This window comes from Phlebotomus papatasi, chromosome 2, assembly GCF_024763615.1.
Source record: "Phlebotomus papatasi isolate M1 chromosome 2, Ppap_2.1, whole genome shotgun sequence".
Classification (NCBI taxonomy): Eukaryota; Metazoa; Arthropoda; class Insecta; order Diptera; family Psychodidae; genus Phlebotomus; species Phlebotomus papatasi.
The window spans coordinates 37,388,075-37,413,803 of record NC_077223.1 but is presented as its reverse complement, the minus strand read 5'-3'; the positions used below and the strand labels follow the sequence as shown (position 1 = coordinate 37,413,803).

Below are 25,729 nucleotides of genomic sequence, written 5' to 3'. Positions count from 1 at the left end.
ACCCGGATGGGCCAAAATCCCAAATTCTTTAAAAGTGCCATATAGCTACTCCCACGATTCCACCCGCGTTTGCTGGAGGCAAAGGGAAATTTTCTGTGCCTTGGGAAATTATTCTATACATAATTCTCCATATACAGTGCCCGCTCTGTAATCCGAATGATTGGGAGACAATCTGACAGATGTCCGCTTCGTATTCCGGATAGATTTTTTGAACTTGTTCAACGTCTCGAAAATATAATACAAGATTTTTTTGTAGAATTAGAATAAAAGTTTTAAAGAAGATTAAAAAGACATAATTAGAGAATTCTATGCTATTATACTTCATTTATTAAACAAAATCATCACAGGATAATTCATTTTCATTGCTGAACACACATGCATACATGATCTCAAAATTATTTAAAATGTAACCTTCGATAACTCGACCGGATTACGCCGATCCGGATTAGAGAGCGGGCACTGTAATTTCATCCCCTTCCGGATTTTGAACATTCGGGATATTGGCTTTCGGGATTTTGACTGCCTCCGATCGAAAACATATGCAAAAGCGAAAATAAAAATCGAACGACGCGTTCGATTACTGGAGTCTCACTGTATCATAAGCTATAACGTGATCATTCATACACATTTACTAAATAAACTTGAATCTTTCTTTCTAAAGATGGTCAAAAATTAAGGAGTTCTGGCCAAAGTGCCTATCAAGCAGACCTTCTCAAATTTATAAGGAATAGTACTTCTTTGATCTTAGATTACTAAAACAAATTTACTTAAGAAATTGTACTATTCATTTAATTTCAATTCCTTTAATGGAAATAAAACTACATTTTTTGTGTATTTCTCATAAGATCATTTTATGGAAAACCGAAAAGGTTTTCGAACTTTAAACTAAAATCATTAGAGGGCTGTTAAGTGTACAAATTAACTACAATACTAACAGATGGAATAGGCATATCTTCGTACTCTGTGAAGAAATAATTGTTTATTTTACAATCGCTTAATTGCAATTTCCCAAAGAAATTACTTTTACCAACACTAATTAATTGATAAGCTCAAGTGCCAGACAAGTTGGCTACAAACAAATATTGCTTTTGAGTATATACGTAGAAAGCGATTTTTACTGATTATACTTTCAGATAAATAATGTCGGTATTTGGTTTTCATATTTTGACATCACATTTGTTTCACAATTCATAGGATAAGATATCTCTTCTTTATACATTTCATCATGAAGATATCAACTATGGATCAACTGTATTAAATTCAACAACAAAGGTTTAGTGACGGAGTTAGTGACGTACTTAAGTGGTTTTATTCTCTGGTATCTTTTGAGTTATTGTAAGGCGATATGAATCTCTCTATCTCGAACAGTGGTGATTACATACTAAAACGTCTACAGATGCCCTCAGTACAAATTGAAGTGCAATTTCTGCATTGATAATTCAATTCTGCGGTATATAGATACTACCACTATAGTATCAAGTAATATTTCACTTACGTAAAAGACATTATTAGTAAGGCGACATTCGATGAGAGAATAATTAATGAACAAGAACACAACAACATCTCGTTGATAATAATTGAATGACAAAAAGCTCATTTTAAAACAAATACATTTTCTTTTAGGAAATTGATTTTCTATATTTGCAATTGGCAATTTGAACCAACATTATCTCAAAATTGACGACAAATTACGAACAAGAGCAATTATTTGGTTAATCGATTAAAATTATTAAATTTTCAATTGAGGTCACAAAGAGGTAAAGAAAGGTGCCAAATTGTTTCAGAACAACACAATACGGAAGAAATTTAAGTCTAAATTGACTGGGAGGGTATGCCAAAGCACATATTTGCTCTACCTTTGTACATTAGATGCTTGTATTATTAGTTTATACATTTTTAGGCTAGCAATTCATTTGCAAAAATAAAGTGGCACTGTACTTTTGTCAATGAGCCAAGGAAGACTTCACAGCTTTTGTGAATGAGCTAGAAAGTTCAAGCAGGTGCTTTGACCCAGTATAATACGCAAATGATCTGACGTCTATCCTTTAATCATACTAATCAAATTTACAGTGGACTACTTAAACCAATCGGAAACGAGTATTTGGAGTACTGGGGAGGGGGGGTATGGATCGATCAATTAAAAAAAAACCGACAGTAAGCATCAGAAGTGAAGAACTCGAACACCCCGGATGCGCAAAGGCTACTAGACGCTTATGCCCTAGATGTCTAGGGTAAGTCGTAAGTGTGCACACTTACGACTTAAGCCGAGAGACGACTTAGTGGAAAATGATGACAATCATGTCTAACCATTATTTCGAATATAATTACGCTAAGCCGTCTCTCGGTTAATCCTTAGGTCTGTCAAGGCCCTTACCGCTTCTTTCATTTCAGTTATTAAGCTCTTTCTATTCTATTTTCTGTAACTTTAACTCTAAATGCATAATTTTGGAAATCAAAATCTTAAAATTTGATATTTCACAATTGATTATATTCTTTTTGTGTAAAATAATTTTTAACAGTAAAAAAAAGTTTTATTTTTGGCAATAAAATTATTAAAATAGACTGAATATTTTTTTACCGTTTAAGCATGAGAAAAATTACCGATTTTACGTTAAAGAAAGTGTCTATAAGATTTTAAAAGGTTTAAGTTTGGGATATTGAAAATTTTCTTATTTTCTAGCAATTATAACAAATTATTATCAAGAATTAACCTTTCTCCAAAGAAGTGCTAAAGTCCTAACTATCATTCCATTTATAAACTTTTAATGTTTTTTTTTCTAATTTTTATGATTTTCGGTCGTTCAGGTGGTTTTTAAAATTTTGCTTGGACTTTTTTCTTATGGCATTTTTTCTTTAATTCTTAATATTTCACTCTGAAAGAAAAGTTTTTTTTATATCGTGTTCATATATTCTAGTGATTCTTGTTGAGAAATTTATTAAAAGGATTAAAATTCTCAATTCGACAAATTTTTTTTTCATATTTTGTATGACAGAATATCTTTTGATAAACTTAAAGGCGTCTACACATTGGAAGCAATTTTTGAAGGAAATTATCTGCAGAATAAGGTCAATTGGGTTGAACTTTTTCATTGGGTTGAAAATGTCCCTCTATTGCGGATACGTCAGTTATTTTTCTTGCTAGAAGTTAGTATTTGGCTTTATGAGTAAAATCTCCTCATAGAAATTTAGGCCACGCCTTTTAAATAGTCTTTACGTCAATGAAAAGAGAACTATAACACTTTCCAAGTAACCTTTACTGATCATCAATTTAGGGAATGGGGCACTCAATGGGTCAAATGGTAGAGCACTCGCTCTATGATGTAAGTGTCCTGAGTTCGAAACCCCTTTAAGTCATCAGGAATTTTTCTGGCGTTAAAGGGTTTCGAACTGCATCCAGTGAGCTTCACTGCACTTGATTCCACGGGGCATTAGACTGACAACCCTATGCCTGTATAAGAAAAAATAATAATGGATGTCCCGAACTCCCCTTGTGGGAAGGCCTAGTTTCTCTACGGAACGTTGTACCAGAATTATTATTATTATTACTATTGCGGATACGACATGCCCAGAACTCTGATTTACGGTAAAGGTTGGGCAAAGTGTTAGAAGTGTGTCAGAAAACAGTAATGTTGCTGTTTTAAAGTGGTAATGGTTTCAATTACCCCTTATTATCTCTTTTCCTGCATCAATTTGCATACCAAACGATAAAGGATATCCTTAAAAAGTGATTTTATGAATTTTTCGGTTGTTTTTTTATCTAGAAGCTAAATCAAAACTAGCAAATGTCAACGAGATTGGCCGAAATATGGCATTGGATAAATGAGCAGTAACAAAAAATTGAAACAGTGATATTATCGTTCAAGTTTTGGCAAAGGGAAAATAAAGAGCTTTTCATTCCATCTGCAACAATTTTGAATGTTAAATATATACATTAGACCCATTTTTGTAAAGATTTAAGTTTTTTACTGACTATAAATTTATATTTTACTGCTCATTTTTAATTTTTTACTGCTCGTTTGTTTTTTTTTGCCGCCGAAATATTGACGAAGGGAAAGGTGCGGCTACCTTCAGACGACTCAAGCTTCAAATAACTCATTTTTTCTATGTTCTTAAGATATTTTACCCATGAGCCTTTTTGAGAAATTTGAGGAATTGGACGTTATTAAAATAAATTATTTATAACACAGTGCAACAAAATGAAACTTTTTTCCTTGGGATGGAAAATAATGAGTAGTTTCTTGTTCCTTGATGTATCCTGAACATTTCTCCCGAAGAAACTTGTGGTCCATCACGTCAAGTTTCTGAGATATCTTAAGAAAAAGATCTTTAAGAAATTTTTCGAAATATTTGAAAAAAATTGTTTATAATCAATTACGGTACATCCTAGGATGCTGGTATCAAAGGATATCTCAAGGATGTGTAGAGGAGGATTCAAGGACAATCTTCCTTGAATCCTCCTCTACACATCCTTGAGATATCCTTTGATACCAACATCTTAGGATGTACCGTTATTGATTATAATATAAACAACTTTATTTCAAATATTCACATCCACTTTTTTAAATGCTGAAAAAAAGATTCTTAAAGAATTGCATTTTTCTTAAAATATCACAGATGTCAACTTGAGGTGATGGACCACAAGTTTCTTTTACAATTCCCAATTTTATGTGGAGAAATGTTCAGGACATACCAAAGAACAAGAAAATGTTATCGATCGACTTAAGCTTTTTTTTTGTTTGATAGGGATAATCTGCAGCTATAACATACTAACCATACTAAAATTTCCGCCCGCTGCACAAAGGTATTTTTGAGTTATTTTATTTAGTGAATTGAAAAACCTTCATTTTGATAATACCGCCACTAGCGGTAGTTTTATGATCTTGGGACGTTAGAATGGGAAGTGGCATTTCCAAAACGCCTTCATTTTTTAAATTCTGACAATTAGGACCGGAGTTATGGCCATTTTAAGAATTTTTTGGACCCTTATAGTTCGGGTCAGGGGGGTCGGGGGACCTTAAGTTTGGAAATGATCGAAAGCCCTAAGGTCCAGCTATAACATACTAAAATTTGAGAGTGATCGATGCCATATCGAAGTCTTATTGGTTTATAGTGCATGTTGTTAATATATGAAATAAAATAATGAATTTTTGAGAGAAAATTCTGTGGTTCATAAGTCATTCAAATACGTAATTTCTGGATAACGGTATATTTTACGTCCCTATGATATTTAGGAGACAATTTTTGTTTCAAGTCGTCCCACACATCCTTTTCATGGATTTGGAGGATATTTAGGAGTTTATGAAACCAAAAAATGAAGGGATAGGGATATGCGATGTTCAAGGAAGATTGTCCTTGAATCCTCCTCTACACATCCTTGAGATATCCTTTGATACCAACATCTTAGGATGTACCGTTATTGATTATAATATAAACAACTTTATTTCAAATTTTTCTTAAAGGCTGTTGCACAGTGTAATGGGTCAAAGGTGTAAAAGTTATTAAAATCATATTGAAAATATGACTTGCTTAACCCATGCAATAAATGTACTAGAAATACTTGAGATAGAATGTTCATATTTTGGAATTAGTTTCTTACAGATTAATTTAGATGATTTTTTTTGAAAAGAATTTTTTTTATCTATTTATGGGAAGCCCCTGTCAAACACACGTCTTAACGATCACTGAATTTAAATTATGCGCATTAATTTATTACAAACTCCTTGTAGGGCTATCTTTTCCAAGTAATTGAAGGCCTAAAGTTACTAAAAATCCATTCGCGACAAAAATTAAAATGTCAATTGCCCAGGAATAAATTATCTAAAATCAGTCAATTTGCGTATGATGTATAATACCATTGTAAGGAATGGGTTAACCCTTTAAGGACGATTGGAACACCGCTGTCCCATAAAGAAAATAATTTTTCCTGACTATCTAAAGTTATGTTTTTCTTATGTTTGTACATAATTGTAAAGTAGAAGGCTGAAGGAATCTAGGATATTTTTTGCAAGTCTCCACCTATTTGCTATATGATAAATATTTAAGTTAAAAAATGACGAATATTAAAATTTTCATATAAAATTTTTTTTATTTATTTTTTAAACTTCCAGTTTTTTTTTTTCAAGCAAAACCGTTTTGGAAAAAGAAACTACTATACTCAAACATAATATTTTTCATTAGAGTGAAAATTATCAGTCATTGGTATCATCAGAAAAATTACTTAAATTTTTGGGCTATTTTTGTCCCTATCGTTCATAGAGACAAATAATACACCAAATCATTTGCTTAACGAAGGTTAAATAAGGTTAAAAGAAGGTTAAAATTTTATAAGTTTTGTTTATCGATTTCATTTTTACTGCTGATTGTCGGTCAGCGAAAACGTCGTTAAAGGGTTAAAGCTTGAGTTGTCAGAAGACAGCGCACTTTCCCCTATAGTGTATAAAGAGACATCTAGCGACCAAAGCAACTAAATTTAAAGATTTTCATCTGAATTATTTCAACAATTTGGGTAAGAATACAAAACTTAAAAAATAATTAGCTTCTCATGGTGATGCCATTATTTTGGCCGTCACTGTATATACAAATTTTGCCAATTTGCTTTTTTTAATTCAGATTTTAATAGTCAATTAATGAATTAGTTTATCATTAGTGATTTGGATTATTTTTCTTTGCCTTCTTTATTTGAAAAATATCATATTAGGAGAGTTTAATAAAAGACAAGGAATTTTTTCGTAGATAATTTAACAATATATGACAGAGCGCTGTATGACGATTGTATTGAAGCAATAACAACATTGTATCATACGGCAATGATTAAAATGATTCTATGCCAATTTTGAGTTATTGGCTGACTAATACAAGATTTATTGATTTTTAATGATTCAACTTCAAATGGTAATGTACTATTCAAAAATTCTTGTGGTTCGTTTTACCTTCTGATCTCTTTCTTTATTATTGTGAATATATTATTTATAAATAGTAATTGGATTTAAAAATAACCAGATGGTTGTCAAAAGAATCACAGTTTCTCTAAGTCCGTTGTGATCCACGCTAATACTGTTATTTATCTGAAACATTCGATTATCACATCAATATCTCAAAATACTCAATACGGCAAATGCATTAGATATTGGGATTAGAATTAAGGCGAGAAATATAACTCGCCATATCTAATCGGAAATTCCAATAAGCCGCCCCCTGACTTTGTTTTTTGTGCTGAAATATTGCAGTAGGTCTTGTCTTGGTGGCAAAGATTTCTGCCCAGAAACAAAACCAGGGCATTCTTCCAGCACAGATTGGACAATTATGTGGTTGCGACTTACATTCTAACAATGAGGTTCAGCTAATATTCCGTGGAGATTATTCACTGGAGATCCATGAAGAGAGAAAAGGTGCCTGGGGGATGCGTGAGACTCCTTGGTCGCGGACTTGTTGTTTTTTGACCCGATGTGGCGATTGTTCCGCAACACAGGAAGTTACCACTGGCTATTTCTTTTCTTTCAAACACTACACCCACTGCGTATCACTGTTATGTAACAATAATTGACGAAATGTGTCACGAAATACATGTTTTTTTGAGCACAAATTATTGCTGAGATTTTGTGACGAACAATTTTTTCACACAGTAATCCAAAAGCTTTAAAATCGCAACTTCACCCGGATACTCCCTTTTCTTTACCTCTCTACATCAAAATCCACAAACACTTTCATCCTTTTGTCTATGCAGATACTTGGGGCACACTCTGGAGAGATTTATACCATTGAGAAAATGCACTACAAGATCTAATTTTGCCTGAAAATTGAGTAAAATTTTCAGGAGCTTGCACGAAAAACCAAAATGCCTGTCAAGTGAATTTCGCGAAGGTGCACCGAATGCCGATGTTTATACTCGGAATCGGGTATTTTCCGAAAAGTCGATAAGGTATCCGAAACTGATCGACATGTTGACAGCTAATCTTCGAAAATTATCTATTCAATTTTTAACTGAAAAAATAATCAAAATAAACACAAAATAAAGCGCAGAAAACAATTTATTTTCTCTTAAGTATGCTGCAGAGTGTACATAATTCACCGCAGTTTGTTCTATTTCTTAAGATTCTTCAAATACTCTTTGTGACGCTGGAGAGCTTCCTCATGTTCTTTGATTTGTTCTTCGTGAAACTTGACCTGATCAATCTGATTTTCCTTCAGTTTTTGCAGCTGCGCTTGTTGCTAAAAATAACAAAAAAAAAGTCATAATATGATTTACAGATACGCAGTAAATAAACAAACCTTCTTGTAAAAGAATTCCTCCTCACGAGCTGCTTCCATTTTCCCAAAAGATCTGCAGAAGATAACAAAACATTTCAGAATGGAAATCACCTTGTATAGAGGTGAAAGATAAACTCCCGGGCCCGGTTTTTTCTCGATATTTACCCTCCAGCCTCTCTGATGCTGCCACCACCGCCACCGCCTTTACCAGCACCACTGCCTAAATCCCCCAGTTGGCTCATCTTGGCCACTCTGTAAGGGAAAACAGCACAAAAGGAAAATAAGAATTTACAAGAAAAATTACGTAATAAACCAAAAAAATTTGAGGAATTCACAAAATTTTCTGCTTTTGGGAAACTACGCAATTTGCCACAAAACAGGATTTTCACACACCTCATGCAACTTGGATACAATCTATTGGTGACACGATTGAGGGAAAACATATCTGTACACAAATATCACTGGAAAAGTGATGAAAATTATCCAAAATAAACTTTCTGCGGTCCGGAAGGAATTTCTCGATTTGTGACAGATTCACATCAGAGTGTTGCCAGATGATGTTCGAATTCGATAATTCCCTGTAGCTTTTTTCACTTTGTTTCCTAGGATATTATTTTTGGATACGTCCTACTTTATTCTGAGGAAGTAACTATAACGCAGTGATACCTTTTCCGCGTAATTTAAGAACATTTTAAAATTTAAAAAAATATTTAATTACATAACATAATTTTATCTAAAAAAAATTAAAATTTAGTAGATAAAAGAAACAGAAACCATGAACAATAATAGGTGATAGGTGGCCTCAGAAATAAAATCATTAATGTTAATCAAATTATCGAAAATATAAGCAAGTGAAAATGGATATTTTAGAGCCCACATCATAAGGTAAAGTATCCTCGAGTCGACCGCCTCTCGAGTCGACCACCCTGGGTTCCTCAAGTCGACCGGTGGAAATATTTATTCAATTTATTTACATTTACAATAATATTTATTGAATAGTTTAACATCATAGGGTCAATTATTTCATAATTAATTCAAATCAGTGAAAATATCATAGAAATTGACCACAAAACACTGAAAAAAACATAAAAAGACGGAGCGTTAAGGTATTTCTTAAATAAAAATTCGCAATTTTTCATCAAATTATGACATACTTTTTGATATTTTTGACTTTTTTCTTAAGGAATTAATACAATTATTACCCTTACAGAGCTTACAGATTGCTCGAGAATTCAAATTTTAAGTCTAATCGCAAGCTGAGCACTTAGTCCTTATTATTTGTGCAAAAATTATAGTATCATGACAAAGTTAGAGATTAATTTTATATATTAAAATTGAAAGTGCATTTCAAATAAATTGTTCCTCAATTCGACCGGTTGACGAATCATAGCAAAAGTGAAGCTTTTTTTCACTTGAATGTTGTTCTATACTTCTGAATTAATTCATAAAAGTGAGTTTCCCTATTTATTTTAATGATTAACTAAATTTTAAAGGCTACTCATGATGTGTTAAACAAGCCAAAGTTAAATCCGTGACTTTTTAGTTTTGTGATTTGTTTAATTTTAAGAAAAAATGTGTGGTCGAGTAGAGGTACACTGATATTGAAGTGGTCGAGTAGAGGAACACTTCGCATTTTTGAAACATTTTAATTTTTTTATAACTTAAAATAATATTATGACTAAATGAAGTTCACAATTATATAGATAAGGATCTATTCTATAGTTTTAGGCAAAAATCCTATCAAAAACACAAATTATAACTGTTTTTTCATAAGTTTTTCACAAAATCTATCCTTAACTGTTCGACATAGGATACTTTACCTTAAGTAAGTAAAAACCTAATTAACCGCATTTTCACCTGAGAATTACATTGTTTAACGGTTTAAAGAGTTTAAACATCAAAACTGATGCGACGAAAAAGAACAAATTTTTGAAGATACGATGTCGTTAGCAGATCAAACGGGGATCAAGAGGACCAAGACAGAACTGCCAACAAGAATCTTTGAACTAGGGGTCCAGGAATTAATCATATTTTCGCGACCGAAAAAACCGCGATAAATGGTTTTATTTTATGCAAACAGAAAAATTACATACCCTCAGGAAATATCTTTGGAATATTATTAAAGAAATTTCGTGAAGTATATGCAAAACATTTTCGATGCCAATTTCTTCGGCCTTTTTTCGATGCAAACTGTTCAAAAGGAAAACACTTGAAATTTACCGCCTCAAAAAACTTTTCATATATTTAGGCGTATTTCAAAAATGATTCCACAAATTAGCTGCAATATGGTTAGGAAAATATGCATAAAAAGTGTATAATCTCAATATATGCATAATACCATTATATGCTTTAGCCCTATATGCATAATACCGCGGCCCCGTCTATTTACGCCAAATGGTGACAAAATGGGTTTGTCAATCTTAATGAAAGGCTGCACTGTAGTATAGTGGAGTGGAATTTAAAGGCATTTCGAATTGATTAATCCGGATTCCTCTCCTTCACTTAAAACAAAAACTCTCGGTGAGAGTGATTGAAAACATATTTTTCAGTTAATGTACATCTTGCGTATAAAAAAATTGACCTACTCATTTTCTCAAGATTACACCCCTTTTATAATTTCTCCCAAAAGATTAATAAATTGACAATGTTATGATGGTTACTATTTTCGAAGATCCACTCTAATCATATCACTTTAATCTTGGTGCCTAAAGCCCAAAATATGTTCTTTTCATCTTTCGCGATGTACAGACTCCACACAAAGAGTTTCTGATAATCCATTTTCGAGTGACGCTTCTATTTAATTAAATTTTACGCCCTAGGCGTCATAAACACTTTCTCTTTAATTATATTTTTTTTAAATAAATTATATAGAATTCTTTTTCAACTTTGTATTTATGGAATAATACCAAGATAATGAATTCAAATTATTCACTACCTCACTTATATGTGTTGAGAGTCGCTAGTCTTTATTTCAAGGATACAGGAAGCAACTCACTTCTCTTTAGGCAGAACACCCGCTCCACGCGGAGAAGTGAAATTCTCGAAGTTCCTAAGCCCTCAACTGCAGCATTCACAAGGTCACTAATCTATCTTGCTCCAATAGTGATCAATAATCTCCGTGACCACGTCCCAGAATTTACATGGAGCAATATCGAGTTATTTCTGTCCAGCGCTTCTGGAGACATTATCAGGAGTCATCTCAAATCGAGATATTCTGATTTGCTCTATTTATATTTTCTTCTACATTTTATTACATAAAACAGCCTGAATGGCTCACCATGTAGTACACTATTTCTGAACTGTATGTTCCTAAAGATTGAATAAATTGAATTGAATTGAATTGAATATACACAAGGGAATATAAATGTAATGAAAATATAAATCTTTGAAGGAGTTGTAGGATTTTAAAAGATGAATATAGAATATAATGGTGAATATCTTACTACTTTTAAGCCTTGAAGTTCTATATTCTATAGGCTTTGGCACTTAAGAATTTGTTCAATATCTTAGTTTTGCATACTACAGTTCGTCAAAACATCACACCACAGATTTTAAGGTAAAAAATAATTTTGAAGAAAAATTTAAAAAAATATATATTTCGTTTAATTCGGTTAAGAATAATACTAGGATAAGATTCTAACAAATTTCTTTGTTAAGTAATTATGTTTTTTTATATTTGCATAATATATTTATTAAAAAGGAACATTTTTTAAATCGCCAAATGAATCAAATAATTTAAGTTCAAAAATTTGTTTCTGAAAAATTTGTTCAGTAATCGCAGATTCCCATTTTTCTTCGCTTTCCATTTATTTGTCTTTTTCTACGGAACATTCCTCAGACATTTCCTAGCAACAGGACGGATAAGTGGATGGGCGCGGGAGAAGAATTAGTTATTGGGTGAGCCTGTGAAAATAGTAGTACCAGATGGGATCGGATTGTGGCAATACATCGGTCGGATTTTGCCATTAGTTTTTAATTGATTTTCCTACTTTTAATTGAAAATTTCGCTTGAAAAATAGTGTAAGTGGATAAAACTAGGTGAATGCTGTACAATAAGCTATAAATTGTGTTTGTACAGAAGATTTAAATGACCAAAAAAGTGATTTGAGTTTCTTGCTTATAACAATGGCGGCGACTTGATTGGGAAGGAAAAAATTGAGAACATGATGGATTGGATTGAGCGAAAAGTGTGATTTTCCCATTAGACTGAAAGTTTTTCCGCAACCTCTGATGCGATTTGTTTGGTGAAAAAGTTAGAGTAGTGCTGGTGCAGTGAGTATGGATGCGGAAGATGTTATCTTGGATGAGGATTTTGAGGAGGGCTCCGAGGAAGACGGTGACCCTGAATATGAGTACATGAACGACCCGCCGTCCACCCAAGCTTCCTCTGGTAAGCCCACATTCTTCTTCCGCCCCAACCTTATCAGTTTCGGGGATTTTCTCTCTGGACAAGTCAGAATGGATCGAATGAAAAGTTATAACCTCAATTTGTCCTCTACCTTCGCAGGGCCTGCTTCGACGCCAACTTCTTGCACCTCATCCCCACCTATTTTGGGCGAAGATCCAGCCTCGCCCAATCGGGGAGTCTTCCTTTCCACATCCAGCCAGTCAGTGCACTTGCACCAATTCCCCGGCAATGCTCTGGCAGGTGGAAGTGTCAGTGGAGGGAAGCCTCCGGCCATTCGTCGGGGTCCTGGAAGGCCCCGGAAGGAGTGTCCTGCAAATTTTCGTCTTACCAAGGACAATCGCATGATTAAGCGGTAAGTTTCATTTCTTTCTTTATCGATTCTGGGGGTTTATCGCAAATTCTTAGAATACAGTATTGCGCACTAAAAGATATCGCAGTGCAGCATTCGATCTATTGCAAGATCCAGGAACTGTAATTAGAGAATTGCGATGATTCAATCAGTTCAATTTCACAATTTTGTTCGAGTATTTTCGAAGTATTTTCGATCGACTTTTTAAAAACGTTTTGTTTTAAAATTTTCATCATTCCAAGACTGGTTTTTGTGTTTATTTTAGTTCATAAGAGATTTTATCAAATACAAAAATTATCACGAAATATTTAACAGTGCAAAATTGGGTAATATATTTTTTGAAAAAAAAAAAATTTCAAAACTGTAGGGGAAAGTGGGGCAACTTTGAATTTTGGCAGCTTTGAAATTGTCGTATTTCTTCAAATTTTAAATGAAACTTGTGATATTTATACCTCCACAAACCAATTTGTGAAGTTAAAATACATCATGCTCATTTTAACCCATTCAGTCAATATACCAGAAATACTTGAGATAGAATGTTCATATTTTGGGATTAGTTTCCTACAGGTTAATAGATGAATTTTTGTAAAGAAAAATTTTTTATCTATTATGGGGGCGCGGGGATTCGCCCTCAAACACACGTCTTAACGGTCACTGAATTTAAATTCTGTGCATTAATTCATTACAAACTCTATTGCTTTAGATAGAGCAACTATCCAAGAAAACAAATTGGCAACCAGAATTCAAATCAGGAAAGAGGAAAGAGGCCAATTTTAATAAATTCGACGGGATGTCGAATTTTCCGTCCGCCATTTTGAGCAAAAATTTTGCATGACCTTCCGCGAAGCAAGAAAACAATAACAAAATGTATTTTCATCTCTGTCGGACTATTTTTCCCAAGTAATTGCAGAACTAAAGTTACTAAAAATCCATTCCCGACAGCAATTCGAGAATCAGTTGCCCAGGAATAAATCATCTAAAATCACTCAATTTGCGTATGATATATAATACCATGGTAAGGAATGGGTAAATTTAAAAATAGGATAAAAATGCCCAGTTTCAAAGCTGTCCCAATTCAAAGGCACCCCACATCCGCCCATTGAAGTATCTTAAATTGAAACTCAATTAAATTTAATTTTAATCCTGATGCGTTCTTAAAAAGAATTATATTGGGTTTATTGGTCACTGAAACATGCTTTCCAGATAATCCGATATAACAATTTTACTAAGTTGGAATAAGTTAATAATAGAATAAGTTAGAAGTTCAGAATAGGTTAAATGTACCACGGATTGGAATTTCAAGGGAAAGGCCTCATTGATAGTTGAAAATTTTAGCCCCAAAGCACTATTTAGTACTTTCGTATAAGCCAATTAGTAATCTATTCAACTATTTAATGTTTATTTGCATTTTTCAATATTTATTAAAAGCGTACCATGATTTGCGGAACTATAAATCTTTTCGTATCAATAACCATTTACCACCGATTCACAAATCATTCAAAAGATGGCTTGAAAAAGCTTAAAAGAGACACATTCAAATCAAATTTTGAATAAATATTTATAGGGGGCAAGCAATATCTACTCTTAAATCTTATATACTTAGGAGGTGACCTGCTTATGCAATCGACTGGTGTGGGCTCCAGACTGTCGCGAGCTCTCCGCACTATGTCCTATCACTTGTACGATTCATGACGAACTCACTTCCGTACTCACTGAGATCGTACGATCGACTAAACTATTACAGTCGTCTCCACCATCACCAGAGGCGCTGGCCTAGAAAGGAGACATTGCGTCTCGAATATTTAGGGTTGCCTCAGCAGAGCATTTATTGCTATAAGGCGGGAAATTTAAGCTCTACATCTCGGCCGTCCTGACCTTACCAATGTCCTCATTGGAGTACTTGACTAATCCGAAGATTCAGGGTTTATCTTGAGGAAAGGTAACAGTCCTTGACTTACCGAATTCCTAACACTTTTCATGATCCTCTTAGTTAAATCTCATCTAATCCTCTCTACAAATCTAGGGAATTCTTTATTTGCTCGCTTCTTTTGTCACCAAGACAACATGTCGGATGTATGCTACCAAAAGCAATTCCGAATCTTCTAATAATTGTCACAAAGACTTGAGGATTAGACTATCAAAAGTCATTCCTTCTACTGCATCAGATAATACTATCTTCTAGTGGTATCCTTATCAACTGCTGTTATTATTCCTCGTAGTCAATCCATTTCTTTCTGTCGTCGTCGGCTAGCCGTTCTCTTCCAATTGTCACTTAGACTGACTTAGACTGTCACAGAGACTAATTTGTCACAAAGACTCAACAAATGATTTTCCTTTTAAAGAGTATGCAAATGATCCCATATGTATTGACCAGACACCCAGGAAACAAATTCCATAACCATGAATATAACAGATTCCCAGTCAACTTATGACTTTATGACTCAGTCTGCCTAAATTCCAAATGAGAAACAGACATGTTATTTTGTATTCCTTTAATTCAGTTCGCAATAAATGCCATAATATTTCAAATCAAATCATCTAACAAATAGATATTTCAGTTTATTATCACAAGCAATCCAAATTAATTCAACATCAACTTATCAACTTGTAATCCATCAACTAAGTTTTAACAAAATAAAGAAATTCAATCCATTGATAGTTCTTCTGCAACTTCATCACTTGCTGGGTCTTCACTAAGTAACCCACTGTACTCCTCTAAATCCTTCTCGGTTACCCAGCCCTTCAACTTCTCAGCTGGATAGATTCCTTTGAACGGTTTCTGAGTAACTTGTGTGATCGGAGTATCCACAACAATGTATCTATCTGCACCTAGGACAGTTTCCACTACATATGGTCCTCTGTAACGTGGAAGCATTTTCCGGGAACTTCCAAATGCAGCAACATTGTGTCGCACCAACACAAGGTCGCCTTCCTTGTAAACCTTTGGGGCTATGTGCTTCTGATTGTATTTTTCAGCTTGCTTCTGTTGTTGCTGACACATCCTGTCATATGCCTTTGTCCTCAAGTCTTCTACTGATGTGCGTACTTCTTCGTGATCCACTATAAGTGAGTTGTACAGCTGATCACCGAATGTAGTCTTTGGAGAATATCCCAACAGCATTTTCTGGGGAGACTCGCCGGTAGTTCTATTCACCATTGAGTTCAACATCCACTGCACTTTGGCTAACTTCTTGTCCCAATCACGTCCTTCATTGTCCTCGGAAAGTGTCTTGAGTGCATCTTTGACTCCTCGAAATATTCTCTCGACAATACCATTAGCTCTGGGTGTAGCAACAGAGACTAATGCATGCTTGATACTGTTTTCATCACAATACTTCTGGAATTCTTTTGATGTAAACGCAGCTCCATTATCACTCACCAATACTTGCGGCATTCCGAAATATTGAGCCACTTCGTCGAGAATCTTGGTAGTGATTTTTGTAGTGGGTCCAGCAACTGCTCTCAAAGTCACAAATCTGGTGAATGCATCAACCACAGCAAATACATGTTCTTTCTTTCCTGTGGTCTTTGGGAAGGGTCCACAGAAGTCTATGTGCACTGTATGGAAAGGGACAGGTGCTTTCTTATGCACGTAAATATGATGATGATTTTCGTCTTTCCCAATCTTATGCACCGCACATGGAATGCAAAATTGGACAAATTTTTCCACGGCTTGTCTCATTTTTGGGAACCAATATTCTCGCTGCAGATGTTCTAAAGTTCTTTTGGGTCCAGGATGTCCCATCCCATAATGACCACTCATCAACACATGGAATCGAACTGCCTTGGGTACCATGAATCTCAATCCTTTTGATGTTCGAGCATACACTCTGCCATTCACCAATTGGAATTTATTCTGCACATCTTTCTCATCCGGTTCCTTCTTTAAAGTTCCGTCAAGGATTTGTCGAATTCGGGAAGTTGTAGGATCCTTGAGTTGTAAAGCCACAACCCAATCCTCCTCCATCTGGATTAACATCACTTCCTGGTGTTCTTCTTCTGGTGGATCCTCATAAGCCATTCTGCTCATACAATCTACGTGTTTCATCTGAGATTCTTTCCGGTGTTCCATTGTAAAATCGAACTCCATTATATTCAACCACCATCTGGCAACACGTGGAACTAAATGTTGTGTATCCTGACTCTGTTGTAAAGCTTTGCAGTCAGTTACAATCTTGAAATGTTTTCCAAGAAGATAGTACCGGAATCTGAGAAGACTTTCTTTCACCGCTAGGGTTTCCCATTCGTAGCTATGGTACTTTTGCTCCAATTTTGTGGTCTTCCTGCTGAAGTATGAGACTGGTTTCAAGTGGTTGGTACTGTCAGCCTGAAGAAGAATGCCTGCAAGTCCAAGTTTTGATGCATCACAATGTAATTCATGTCTCTTGTTGGGATCGTACAAAGCCAAAACGGGCTGCTCACATAACTTGGCCTTCAGGGTTTCAAATGCTTTTGTCTGTTCTTCCGTGAGTACCACATGATCCTTTTCTTGAGCTTTCACCTCATTTAGTGGTGCAGCAATATGTGCATAATTTGGCACAAAACGCCTGAAGTACCCTGTCAAACCCAAAAATCTCTTCACTTCCTTAAAACTTGTTGGACATTGGAACTCAGATATGGCCCGGGTCTTGATGTTACCTGGGGACACTCCCTCTTCTGTAATCTCATGTCCCAAGTAAGAAATTTGACTCTTCATGAACTGACATTTTTCAATATTGAGTGTGAGATTATACTTCCTGAGTTCAGTGAACAAATCACCCAATGTCTTGAGATGTGCTTCTTCATCAGTTGTAGAGATTAGTATGTCATCCATAAAACAGGTTACATCATTTTTGTTCAGAGACTGTAGTGCATGAGCAATCACCCTCATGAAGATCGCTGGGGAATTTGCAAGACCAAAAGGCACTCGTCGATATTGATACAGACCCTCCGGTGTTATAAAGGCTGTATATTTCCGGGATTCCTCGGCAACACTGATTTGGTGGTATCCCATATACAAATCAAGACAACTAAAAAGTTTCTTACCCGCCAAATCATTTAGCTTTTCCTCGATGTTTGGCATCGGGAAGTGCTCCTTCCTCACTATCGCATTAATTTTCCGGTAGTCGATGCATATCCTTATTCCTCCGTTCTTCTTCCGGAGAACCACCATTGGACTGGCAAACTCTGAAGTTGACGGCTCAATTATCTGATACTTGAGAAGTTCCTCAATTTTCATCCGGACTTCCTCCTTGAGAGCATATGGAATTCTATAGGGCCCATACTTAATAATTTTGTCGGAAATAACTTGGATCTTCATCTCCTCTATTGTGGTATGCCCCAGTTCTGATGTGTCTAAGGAAAAACATTGACGATTTTCCTTAACAAGATCCTTTAGCCTTACCTTTATCGAGTCACTGACACCCTCTCCCACTGAAATCATATAATCAGAAATTTCAATCGGTGTTTTATTTTCATCTTCCATCTCAACTTCCACTTCCATAACATCGACATCTTTTTTGGCACTATCGGTGATTATCAGATCATTCCAGGTACGCAATGACACCACAAAGGGATCATTGAAAAAATCACGTCCAACTATCATCTCGTGATTTTGCATCTCGTCCGGGACAATATGTAAAACAACCTCTCTCTCAACACCATCTAAATTCACCTTAACTCGGGCGCTACCTTTTGTTTTATTTTTCACTCCCCCAAAACCCGTCAAAGAAATTGTCCCTTTTTGCCATTTTATTTTCAACCGTTTAGCTACCGATTCTTGAACAATAGTACAGTCACTTCCGAAATCCACAAAGGCTTTCACCTTCTGACCCTGTACTTCAGCCTCCTTGATCAACCCCTTTTTATTTGGCAGGGTGGGGAGTTGCTCGACCACCCTTATCTGAAAATCCTTGGGCTTTTTCGGACAATTTGCGATCAAATGTCCAGGTTGCTTACAATGATAGCATTTCCGGTTGTCTCGAAATTCAGTCTTTCCGGAAAACTTCTCACCTTTGACTCTATCTCTGTCCAAGTTCTCATCTGGGCTCTCCTTCCTGTCCCGTTGATATCTTCCTGCATTGTCAGACACTCGTGAACCTCCACGTGAACTTGAGGAATAGGGATGATACCTGTCTGTCTGTTTTGAACCACTATTGTACCCTCGTGACGATCCGGCCTTGTGACGGTCACTTTTCTCATCCTTTTTCTCTGAATTATACTTCTCTTCAGTTTCCAGTAGAGCATGGAGTAGCTTGGTCAAGGAAGGATATGACCGGTTCCTCAATGTAGCCCTTCGGCTCTCTGGTGAGATCCCCCCAATGATGTATTCCTTCATTGTCTGGTCGTCAAGAGAAATTTTTCTTCCCAAAGCGCACATCTGGTGAAAATAGGCTATTATCGTCTCATTCTTGGACTTCTGGGATTTCCTCAGCTGTTCATGGATCCCAGGGATGCTGACTTTCACAGGGAAATTGTCGATGAAATCCCTCTTGAACATTTCCCATGTCTGTAGCTGCCCCTTGGCGGCATGATACCACACTTTCGCGGTACCCCTCATCCTCATGGAACTGTACAGGATTGCAGCATTGTCACTCCATCCATACATCTCCTTGGCAGTACTGCAATCATCAATCCAGAGCTCGCAATCCATGCAACTGGGATCATCCGGATCGAATCTGGGGATGATGGTGGCAATTTCTTGGGGCCCAATCCTTGGAGCACCATCGTGACTTGAGCTCTGTCCCGTGGGTGACTCTCTGGGCACTGGTGGGTCAGTTCCTGTCCTCCTAAGACGAGGCATTCTGAAATTTTCACAAAAATATTCCATTTTTCAAGCTGTCGGCTTCCGTGTGCAAATTGCGTCCTCTCCTTTTCGAGTCATTTTCACGGAATATTCCTTACCTGCGTGACAAACACACAACACAACACCTTCTACAATCGCGTCTGAACACTTTTGTATGAAAATTTGTAAATAATTTCCTTTATTTTCCACGAAAAATAGCAACTTTTTTGACAATGCAATTACCTCAGCCTGCTTTTCGTCAACGACTAATACATTTTTCCTCCGTCAGTCGCGCCACTGTTGTAATTTCGACAATTTTCGAACAAGTTTCCCTTCCTTTCCGCTAGGGGAGATCGCTTGATATTTTATGGCACAATTTGAACCAATAGGAAATTTTCTGACGCAATTTCCAATATGATGCGCAATTACCATCTTTTTCCCGAAATATCGCATTTCTTACGGAAATTCAGCTTCTAATCACGGCGAGGATCATCCCTCAAGATCAACAATATATCCCAATTAATTAATTCTTTGCTTTTGAATAAAATTTCCCTTATTGCGCAACATTGTTTTTTTTCTCTTTCTAAAATTCCAATAAAACGCAATTTTCCCCAAGTTGGGTCACTTATCTGAATTCCTGTGTACGACAGGAATTTTCCTGTTGCCCCATGATGCTTAATGCCCCCCTTACTCGTACCTTCCAACTTATTGCGACCAATTTCGTCATGATGGCTACTCTGCAATCCTCACAAACTCTTTCAGGGATTCAGGGGATTTTTGCCCCATCATCCCACTTCTGAAAAAGATATAGGGGGCAAGCAATATCTACTCTTAAATCTTATATACTTAGGAGGTGACCTGCTTATGCAATCGACTGGTGTGGGCTCCAGACTGTCGCGAGCTCTCCGCACTATGTCCTATCACTTGTACGATTCATGACGAACTCACTTCCGTACTCACTGAGATCGTACGATCGACTAAACTATTACAGTCGTCTCCACCATCACCAGAGGCGCTGGCCTAGAAAGGAGACATTGCGTCTCGAATATTTAGGGTTGCCTCAGCAGAGCATTTATTGCTATAAGGCGGGAAATTTAAGCTCTACATATTATCGGTTCATAACACGTGAAAATTGGTTCATAACCGAGTGGGACTACTCCAGTTTTATCAGAAATTCCAAGACCTTTCCAACGAGGTCAAATGTGACTCCATACGTTTGAGAAATATGCTCTCTAGCACCTTTTTAAATTTTGACTTTGAAAAATCGTTATTAGGAAAGATTCAGCGTTGCTTTTGTATAGGGACGATTATATATGTATATTTCTCTCTCTGTGGATTTCGAGCAGGAAAAGGGGGCAGTAAAAATTGCTTCTGCTTCTAATAAAAAGTTTGAATGGAAATTGGAGACTGCTTAAAATATTTAAATCTTTGAGGAAGATGAACTATACTCCAACTTCTGCCAAGCCAACAGACTGAAGAGTTTCGGAATGCCCCATTAGGGGAAAGTACCCATGCTTTACAGGGTCCTAAGCTTCATATTGACTAGATATTTCCTATGTTTTTCAATAAATGTGACTCATCGCACATATATTTTAAAAACTACGAGACAGTGTATTGTTTTTAAAATATATTGCGGAGTCATATTTACTCACTGAAAAAAAGAGGAGGCGATCAACATCTTTCCTCAGAACTTTAATGCTTTTTAGGTGTAAAAATATATAACATTTTTTAATGTTAATTTTACACCCTTTTAAGGGTAAAATTAACATGAAAATGGGTACCTTTAACCCCTAATACACCTAAAAAGGGTAATATTTACACCGATTTTGGATCAATACTGCAGGGTAAAATAACATTTCCGGAATGTTATTTTAACTTTTTCGGATTTCTCTCAGTATTCAGAAACACCAGGAAAAATTTAGTCATTATAAAGCTTGGGACCGTGCAAAGCATGGGCGCTTTCCCCTACTGCTTGCAATTGTTAAATAAGCTTACATTGTATATAGAATTTAGATTACTAGGTGCTGGACACGCCTACGGCTTAACGTAATTATAATTAAATAATGATTAGACTACATTCCCATCAGTTTCCCACTAAGCCGTCTCTCGGTTTAAACCGTAAAGGCCTTTACACACTAGGAGCAATTAAAAATTCTTTTTTTATGGCCCCTACACACTAGAGAATCTTATGTCCATATTGAAGCATATTCCCTTCGCTTGTGTAGGAAAAACTCTTCAATATGGACATAAATTTCTCTAGTGTGTAGAGGCCATAAGAGGCCATTAAAGAAAATTAATCCTATAATTTTGGACAAGAAATGTCAAAAGGCAATTTTTAATGAAAATTATTTCTAGTGTGTAGATGCCATAAGACACAAGTTTCCCTTAAAGGTGTGAAAGTACTAATAAAGGACTAATAAGACTAAAAGTGGAAAATGTGAACAAAATGGGATATCCATGCAGCGAAGAGTTGTATTTTCCAAAACATGTGGTCAACTCCACAAAAACGACTTATTTGCGCAAAGAAGAGAATTAAGGCATCATAAAGAGCAGTATCCATATGGGCTAGAAGCCGTTAATGTAAAAATATCTCAGGTGTCACTCTGCAGAATGCATTTGGTATATTTGGGTGTCGTACGTACTCTTGGGGTGCTATAGATGACAGCTAAAAGCAAAAACTTGTACATTAAGCTCTCAAAAGAGGCAGGAATTTGACAAAATACATAGGTTAGATCGGGGCAAAATTAGCCACGATTAACAGGGGGATGTGGGGCATCTTTGAAAGTGGGGCACCTTTGAAATTGGAATTTTTCACCTATTTTTAAATAAAATTGGGCCTTATCGTGATATAACTTAGCAACACGAACAGATTGAGAAGCTAACTTATATCACGATAAGGCTTAATTTTATTTAAAAATAGGTGGAAAATCCCAATTTCAAAGGTGCCCCACTTTCCCTATTAGTTAGTGGGATGTTACAGCGTACCTTAGAAATATTAGTGAGAAATCAACTATTTATCCTGAGTAAACCTTTCTCGTTCTTTCAATATTTATCAGCCTGATACAAAATATCTGTAAATTGTACCCAATTACAGTAGACTCTCTCTCAAATGGGCATTTGGGGCAGAATGTCATCCGGTTTAGCGATAGAATTGAGCGTCAAAGCCTTTGTAAATTCCACAAAAAGCGCTCAATTATAAAGAATCACGATAAAATAGGAAGAACTACAGCGAATTTGAGCGAATTAGCTTCATAATTAAACGTGAAAATTGTCAACAAAATCTGTCGCCCGATTGAAAAAGAGCCGATTGAGTGAGAGTCTACTGTAAAAATATCATTTGCTGGCTAATTCTGCCCCAATCTCCCCTATGTCTCATACTCTTTTCTTGCCTACCGAATTTTCAAGAAAACCTGATAGCGTGTGTTTTGTACACAAATGGAAGACAACTCAGTGTCGCCAGTTTCAACTGTACACTGGTCCAGTCGTGGTCAAAAATATACTACCAAAATCCCAATACCACCACTTCTTACTACTCTCTACAGCAATTAAATTAATTATTTTCTTATTAACTTTTAATTGGCGTTGTAAATGTTTTACATGTCGAAATATATTTTTCACGCCTATGTTATAATTGATAACCTGCATGATTTTCTGTCCAGACAATTTGCTCAATCTCTGGATTCCCTGTATTTGCTAAAAAAAACTACAGAAGCACAATACCAATATCAATCAGAGGGTTTCCAATATGGGATTAGAAATCCCGAAATATCTACTCTTAGGACCGAGAACAATACTGGGATTAAGGAACTGAAAAATCTGATTTAGAGTGCCAAGATCCCGAAATACTGCAATCACAAAATCTCGGAATTTGTCTAGTAGTTTTGGGATCCCGGGATATTCAGGGTCTCGAGTAAAAATCGGAACCAAAGATTTTTTGGCGGCTGTAGGGTTCTGAAAAAAAAATTACGTAGTTTTCCGGAAAGCGAGAAAAATGTAATGAAATGTATTTATATCTCTGTCAAGCTATTGTTCCCAGGTCATTCTAATTAAAAAAAAAAGAGTATCTAAGAACTTAGACACTCTTACGACTTAAGAGTGTCAGTCGGCTTACTGGGTAACTGATCTTAATGCAGTTTAATAATTATTTTGATTATAATTATGTTAAGGTCAAAATTCCGCCATATATCCGATTCTATTTGACCGATTTTGACGAGTGAGTCGAAAAACCAATTTTTGTATTACATAAACTCAATTATCTCGACTCTTGCTCAACAGATTTTGATGATTACTCCAGTATAATGCAAATTTTTGCTCAGATTACGCCATCCGTCCGATTTTGTCGATTTAAAATAAAGGTTTAAAAGAAAATTCCTACAAAATTCAACCATTCTTTGATATTGTCGTAGTTCGTCACATGAACAAGATGTGGGCAAAAAACGTGTTCCAAAACAAATAAAATGAATTATCTCAGTTATCGAGCTACCGATAAGATCAAGTTTTGGGACAAAATTATAGAGAACATTCTAGTCCTAGTCTATATTCCACTATCGTCTTTCTATCAGTTCATTTACCTCTTAGATATTTTGATTTAAATAACAAGTTTGCAATTTTTCAGAAATTTGATTCCAAATTGCTGTGTAATATCTCTCATCTTTAGTTGAAAATCTAATTTCCATGGAAACCGAGTTTGCTCACGTTAAGAATCTCATCTACAATAAGCTGATCTAGGTTTCATGACTAGCTTTCCCGTTTCCTCCTTTTAAAAGTCATTTGCGTCAATTTATTAAGGTGTAATGCGAAATTTGTTTCGCGATATGTCGTATCTAAAGGCCCAAATAGACTCAGGATGATCCTCGAGAATATTTAGCGTATAAAATTTGGTAGTAAAGGGTTAGGTAAAGGAAATCTATGCAAAGGATCTCTAATCGAGAATTCTAAGCCTTCAGTGTATGACAGTTTAGGATAAATCTTTACTACAAAATTTTACAAGCTAAATATTCTGGAAGATCAGCTTGAGTCTATTTGGGCCCTAAGGCTGTTTTCGCAAAACTTAGCAAAATTTAAAAAAAAAATGTGTCTAAAATTTTCTTGGGTAAAGGCTCATAATTTTGGACAGTCTGCTTATAAGCTTCGATGTTCCAAGTTTGAAGTGCGGTATTTTCATTAAATCATTCCTTAAAGTGAGTTGACTTCGTTACTCCAAGTACTCGCGAATTGGCGCATTCCCTGGCCTTTCCGGGAACTTTTCAAGGCATTTCTCGCTACATCTCTTTCGTAGAGATGATGCTCCTTTGTTTCTCCAGGCATTTGTCCAACCTAGTCATCGCAAAAGCTAAAACTTCACGAAATTTCGTGAGAAAAAACACCTGTCCAAAATAAGGAGTATCACCTCACTGGTGAATATCTTTGAAAATTTCCCATTTTTCACATGAAAAATCTAATTCATAAGGCAAATGTCATTTCAGGTAAAATGTACAAATCACCATTAATGTGAATCAACACAATATTCAATAAATATTTAATAATATCACTGAAAAACAGTGAGGAAAAATTGTTAGTAGTGCACCACAGCTAAATAGGACTAAAGTAAACACAAAATTCTGTCATATTTCTCGTAAGCAATTGCTCATACTGAATTTTCAACAAAGTAATTTCAACTCAAATCATATTCAAAATTTAATGTATTTAGTGTTAAAATCTTCCAAAAAGAACAAATATTTAGATAGAATTCATTATTCATCAAATATTGGAATAAAAATCCATGATTTCAGTCAATTTATTTTTTGTGTCCAATTTTATCCTCAAAGTGTCCAAAATAAGAAACTGGACGAAATTATGAGCCTTTCCCTATGAATTCAATATTCTTCAATCATAATGGTTTAATTTGTCTATATGGAATAACTAATTTAATCATAATTGCGTGTTTACTGAAAAGACTGAAAGTAAAGGGGGCAACATTTAT

General features: G+C 35.5%; 3 protein-coding genes across 13 annotated transcripts in view; 1 reads left to right on the top strand and 2 right to left on the bottom strand.

Annotated features, from left to right (window-relative positions):
• LOC129804071 (SNF-related serine/threonine-protein kinase) overlaps positions 1–7,907 on the bottom strand; it is a 30,827-nt gene extending 22,920 nt beyond the window's left edge. The window contains exon 1 of the mRNA XM_055851101.1: positions 7,320–7,907. The gene's annotated coding sequence lies outside the window, so the exon portion shown is untranslated. The remainder of the gene's footprint in view (positions 1–7,319) is intronic.
• Positions 7,908–8,009: 102 nt separating this feature from the next.
• LOC129804072 (ATPase inhibitor mai-2, mitochondrial) lies at positions 8,010–8,799 on the bottom strand. Its single transcript, XM_055851102.1, has 4 exons — positions 8,641–8,799; positions 8,413–8,499; positions 8,269–8,320; positions 8,010–8,208 (listed from the first exon to the last, which is right to left on the bottom strand). Exons 1-4 carry the CDS (start codon positions 8,688–8,690, stop codon positions 8,080–8,082), a joined length of 318 nt encoding a protein of 105 aa, XP_055707077.1. The 5' UTR covers positions 8,691–8,799; the 3' UTR covers positions 8,010–8,079.
• A 3,364-nt stretch (positions 8,800–12,163) lies between these two features.
• Positions 12,164–25,729, top strand: part of LOC129804070 (histone-lysine N-methyltransferase 2C) — a 76,079-nt gene continuing 62,513 nt past the window's right edge. For 7 of the 11 annotated variants that reach the window (XM_055851093.1, XM_055851100.1, XM_055851090.1 and 4 more), the window contains exons 1-2: positions 12,181–12,637; positions 12,755–13,007. In XM_055851093.1, the coding sequence (XP_055707068.1) occupies positions 12,526–12,637; positions 12,755–13,007 (365 nt within the window). In that variant the 5' untranslated portion in view covers positions 12,181–12,525. Of the gene's footprint in view, positions 12,638–12,754; positions 13,008–25,729 lie in introns of all 11 variants that reach the window. The other 4 variants (XM_055851095.1, XM_055851092.1, XM_055851094.1 and 1 more) reach the window with 1 other exon arrangement.

Bases quoted from the DNA above. Each gene is read 5' to 3' on its own strand.
- LOC129804072 (XM_055851102.1), bottom strand. From the start codon at position 8,690: ATGTTTTCCCTCAATCGTGTCACCAATAGATTGTATCCAAGTTGCATG. The intron at 8,500-8,640 runs GTGTGTGAAAAT...TTTCCCTTACAG, and splicing joins TTGTATCCAAGTTGCATGAG to AGTGGCCAAGATGAGCCAAC. The intron at 8,209-8,268 runs GTTTGTTTATTT...TGTTATTTTTAG, and splicing joins AGGAATTCTTTTACAAGAAG to CAACAAGCGCAGCTGCAAAA.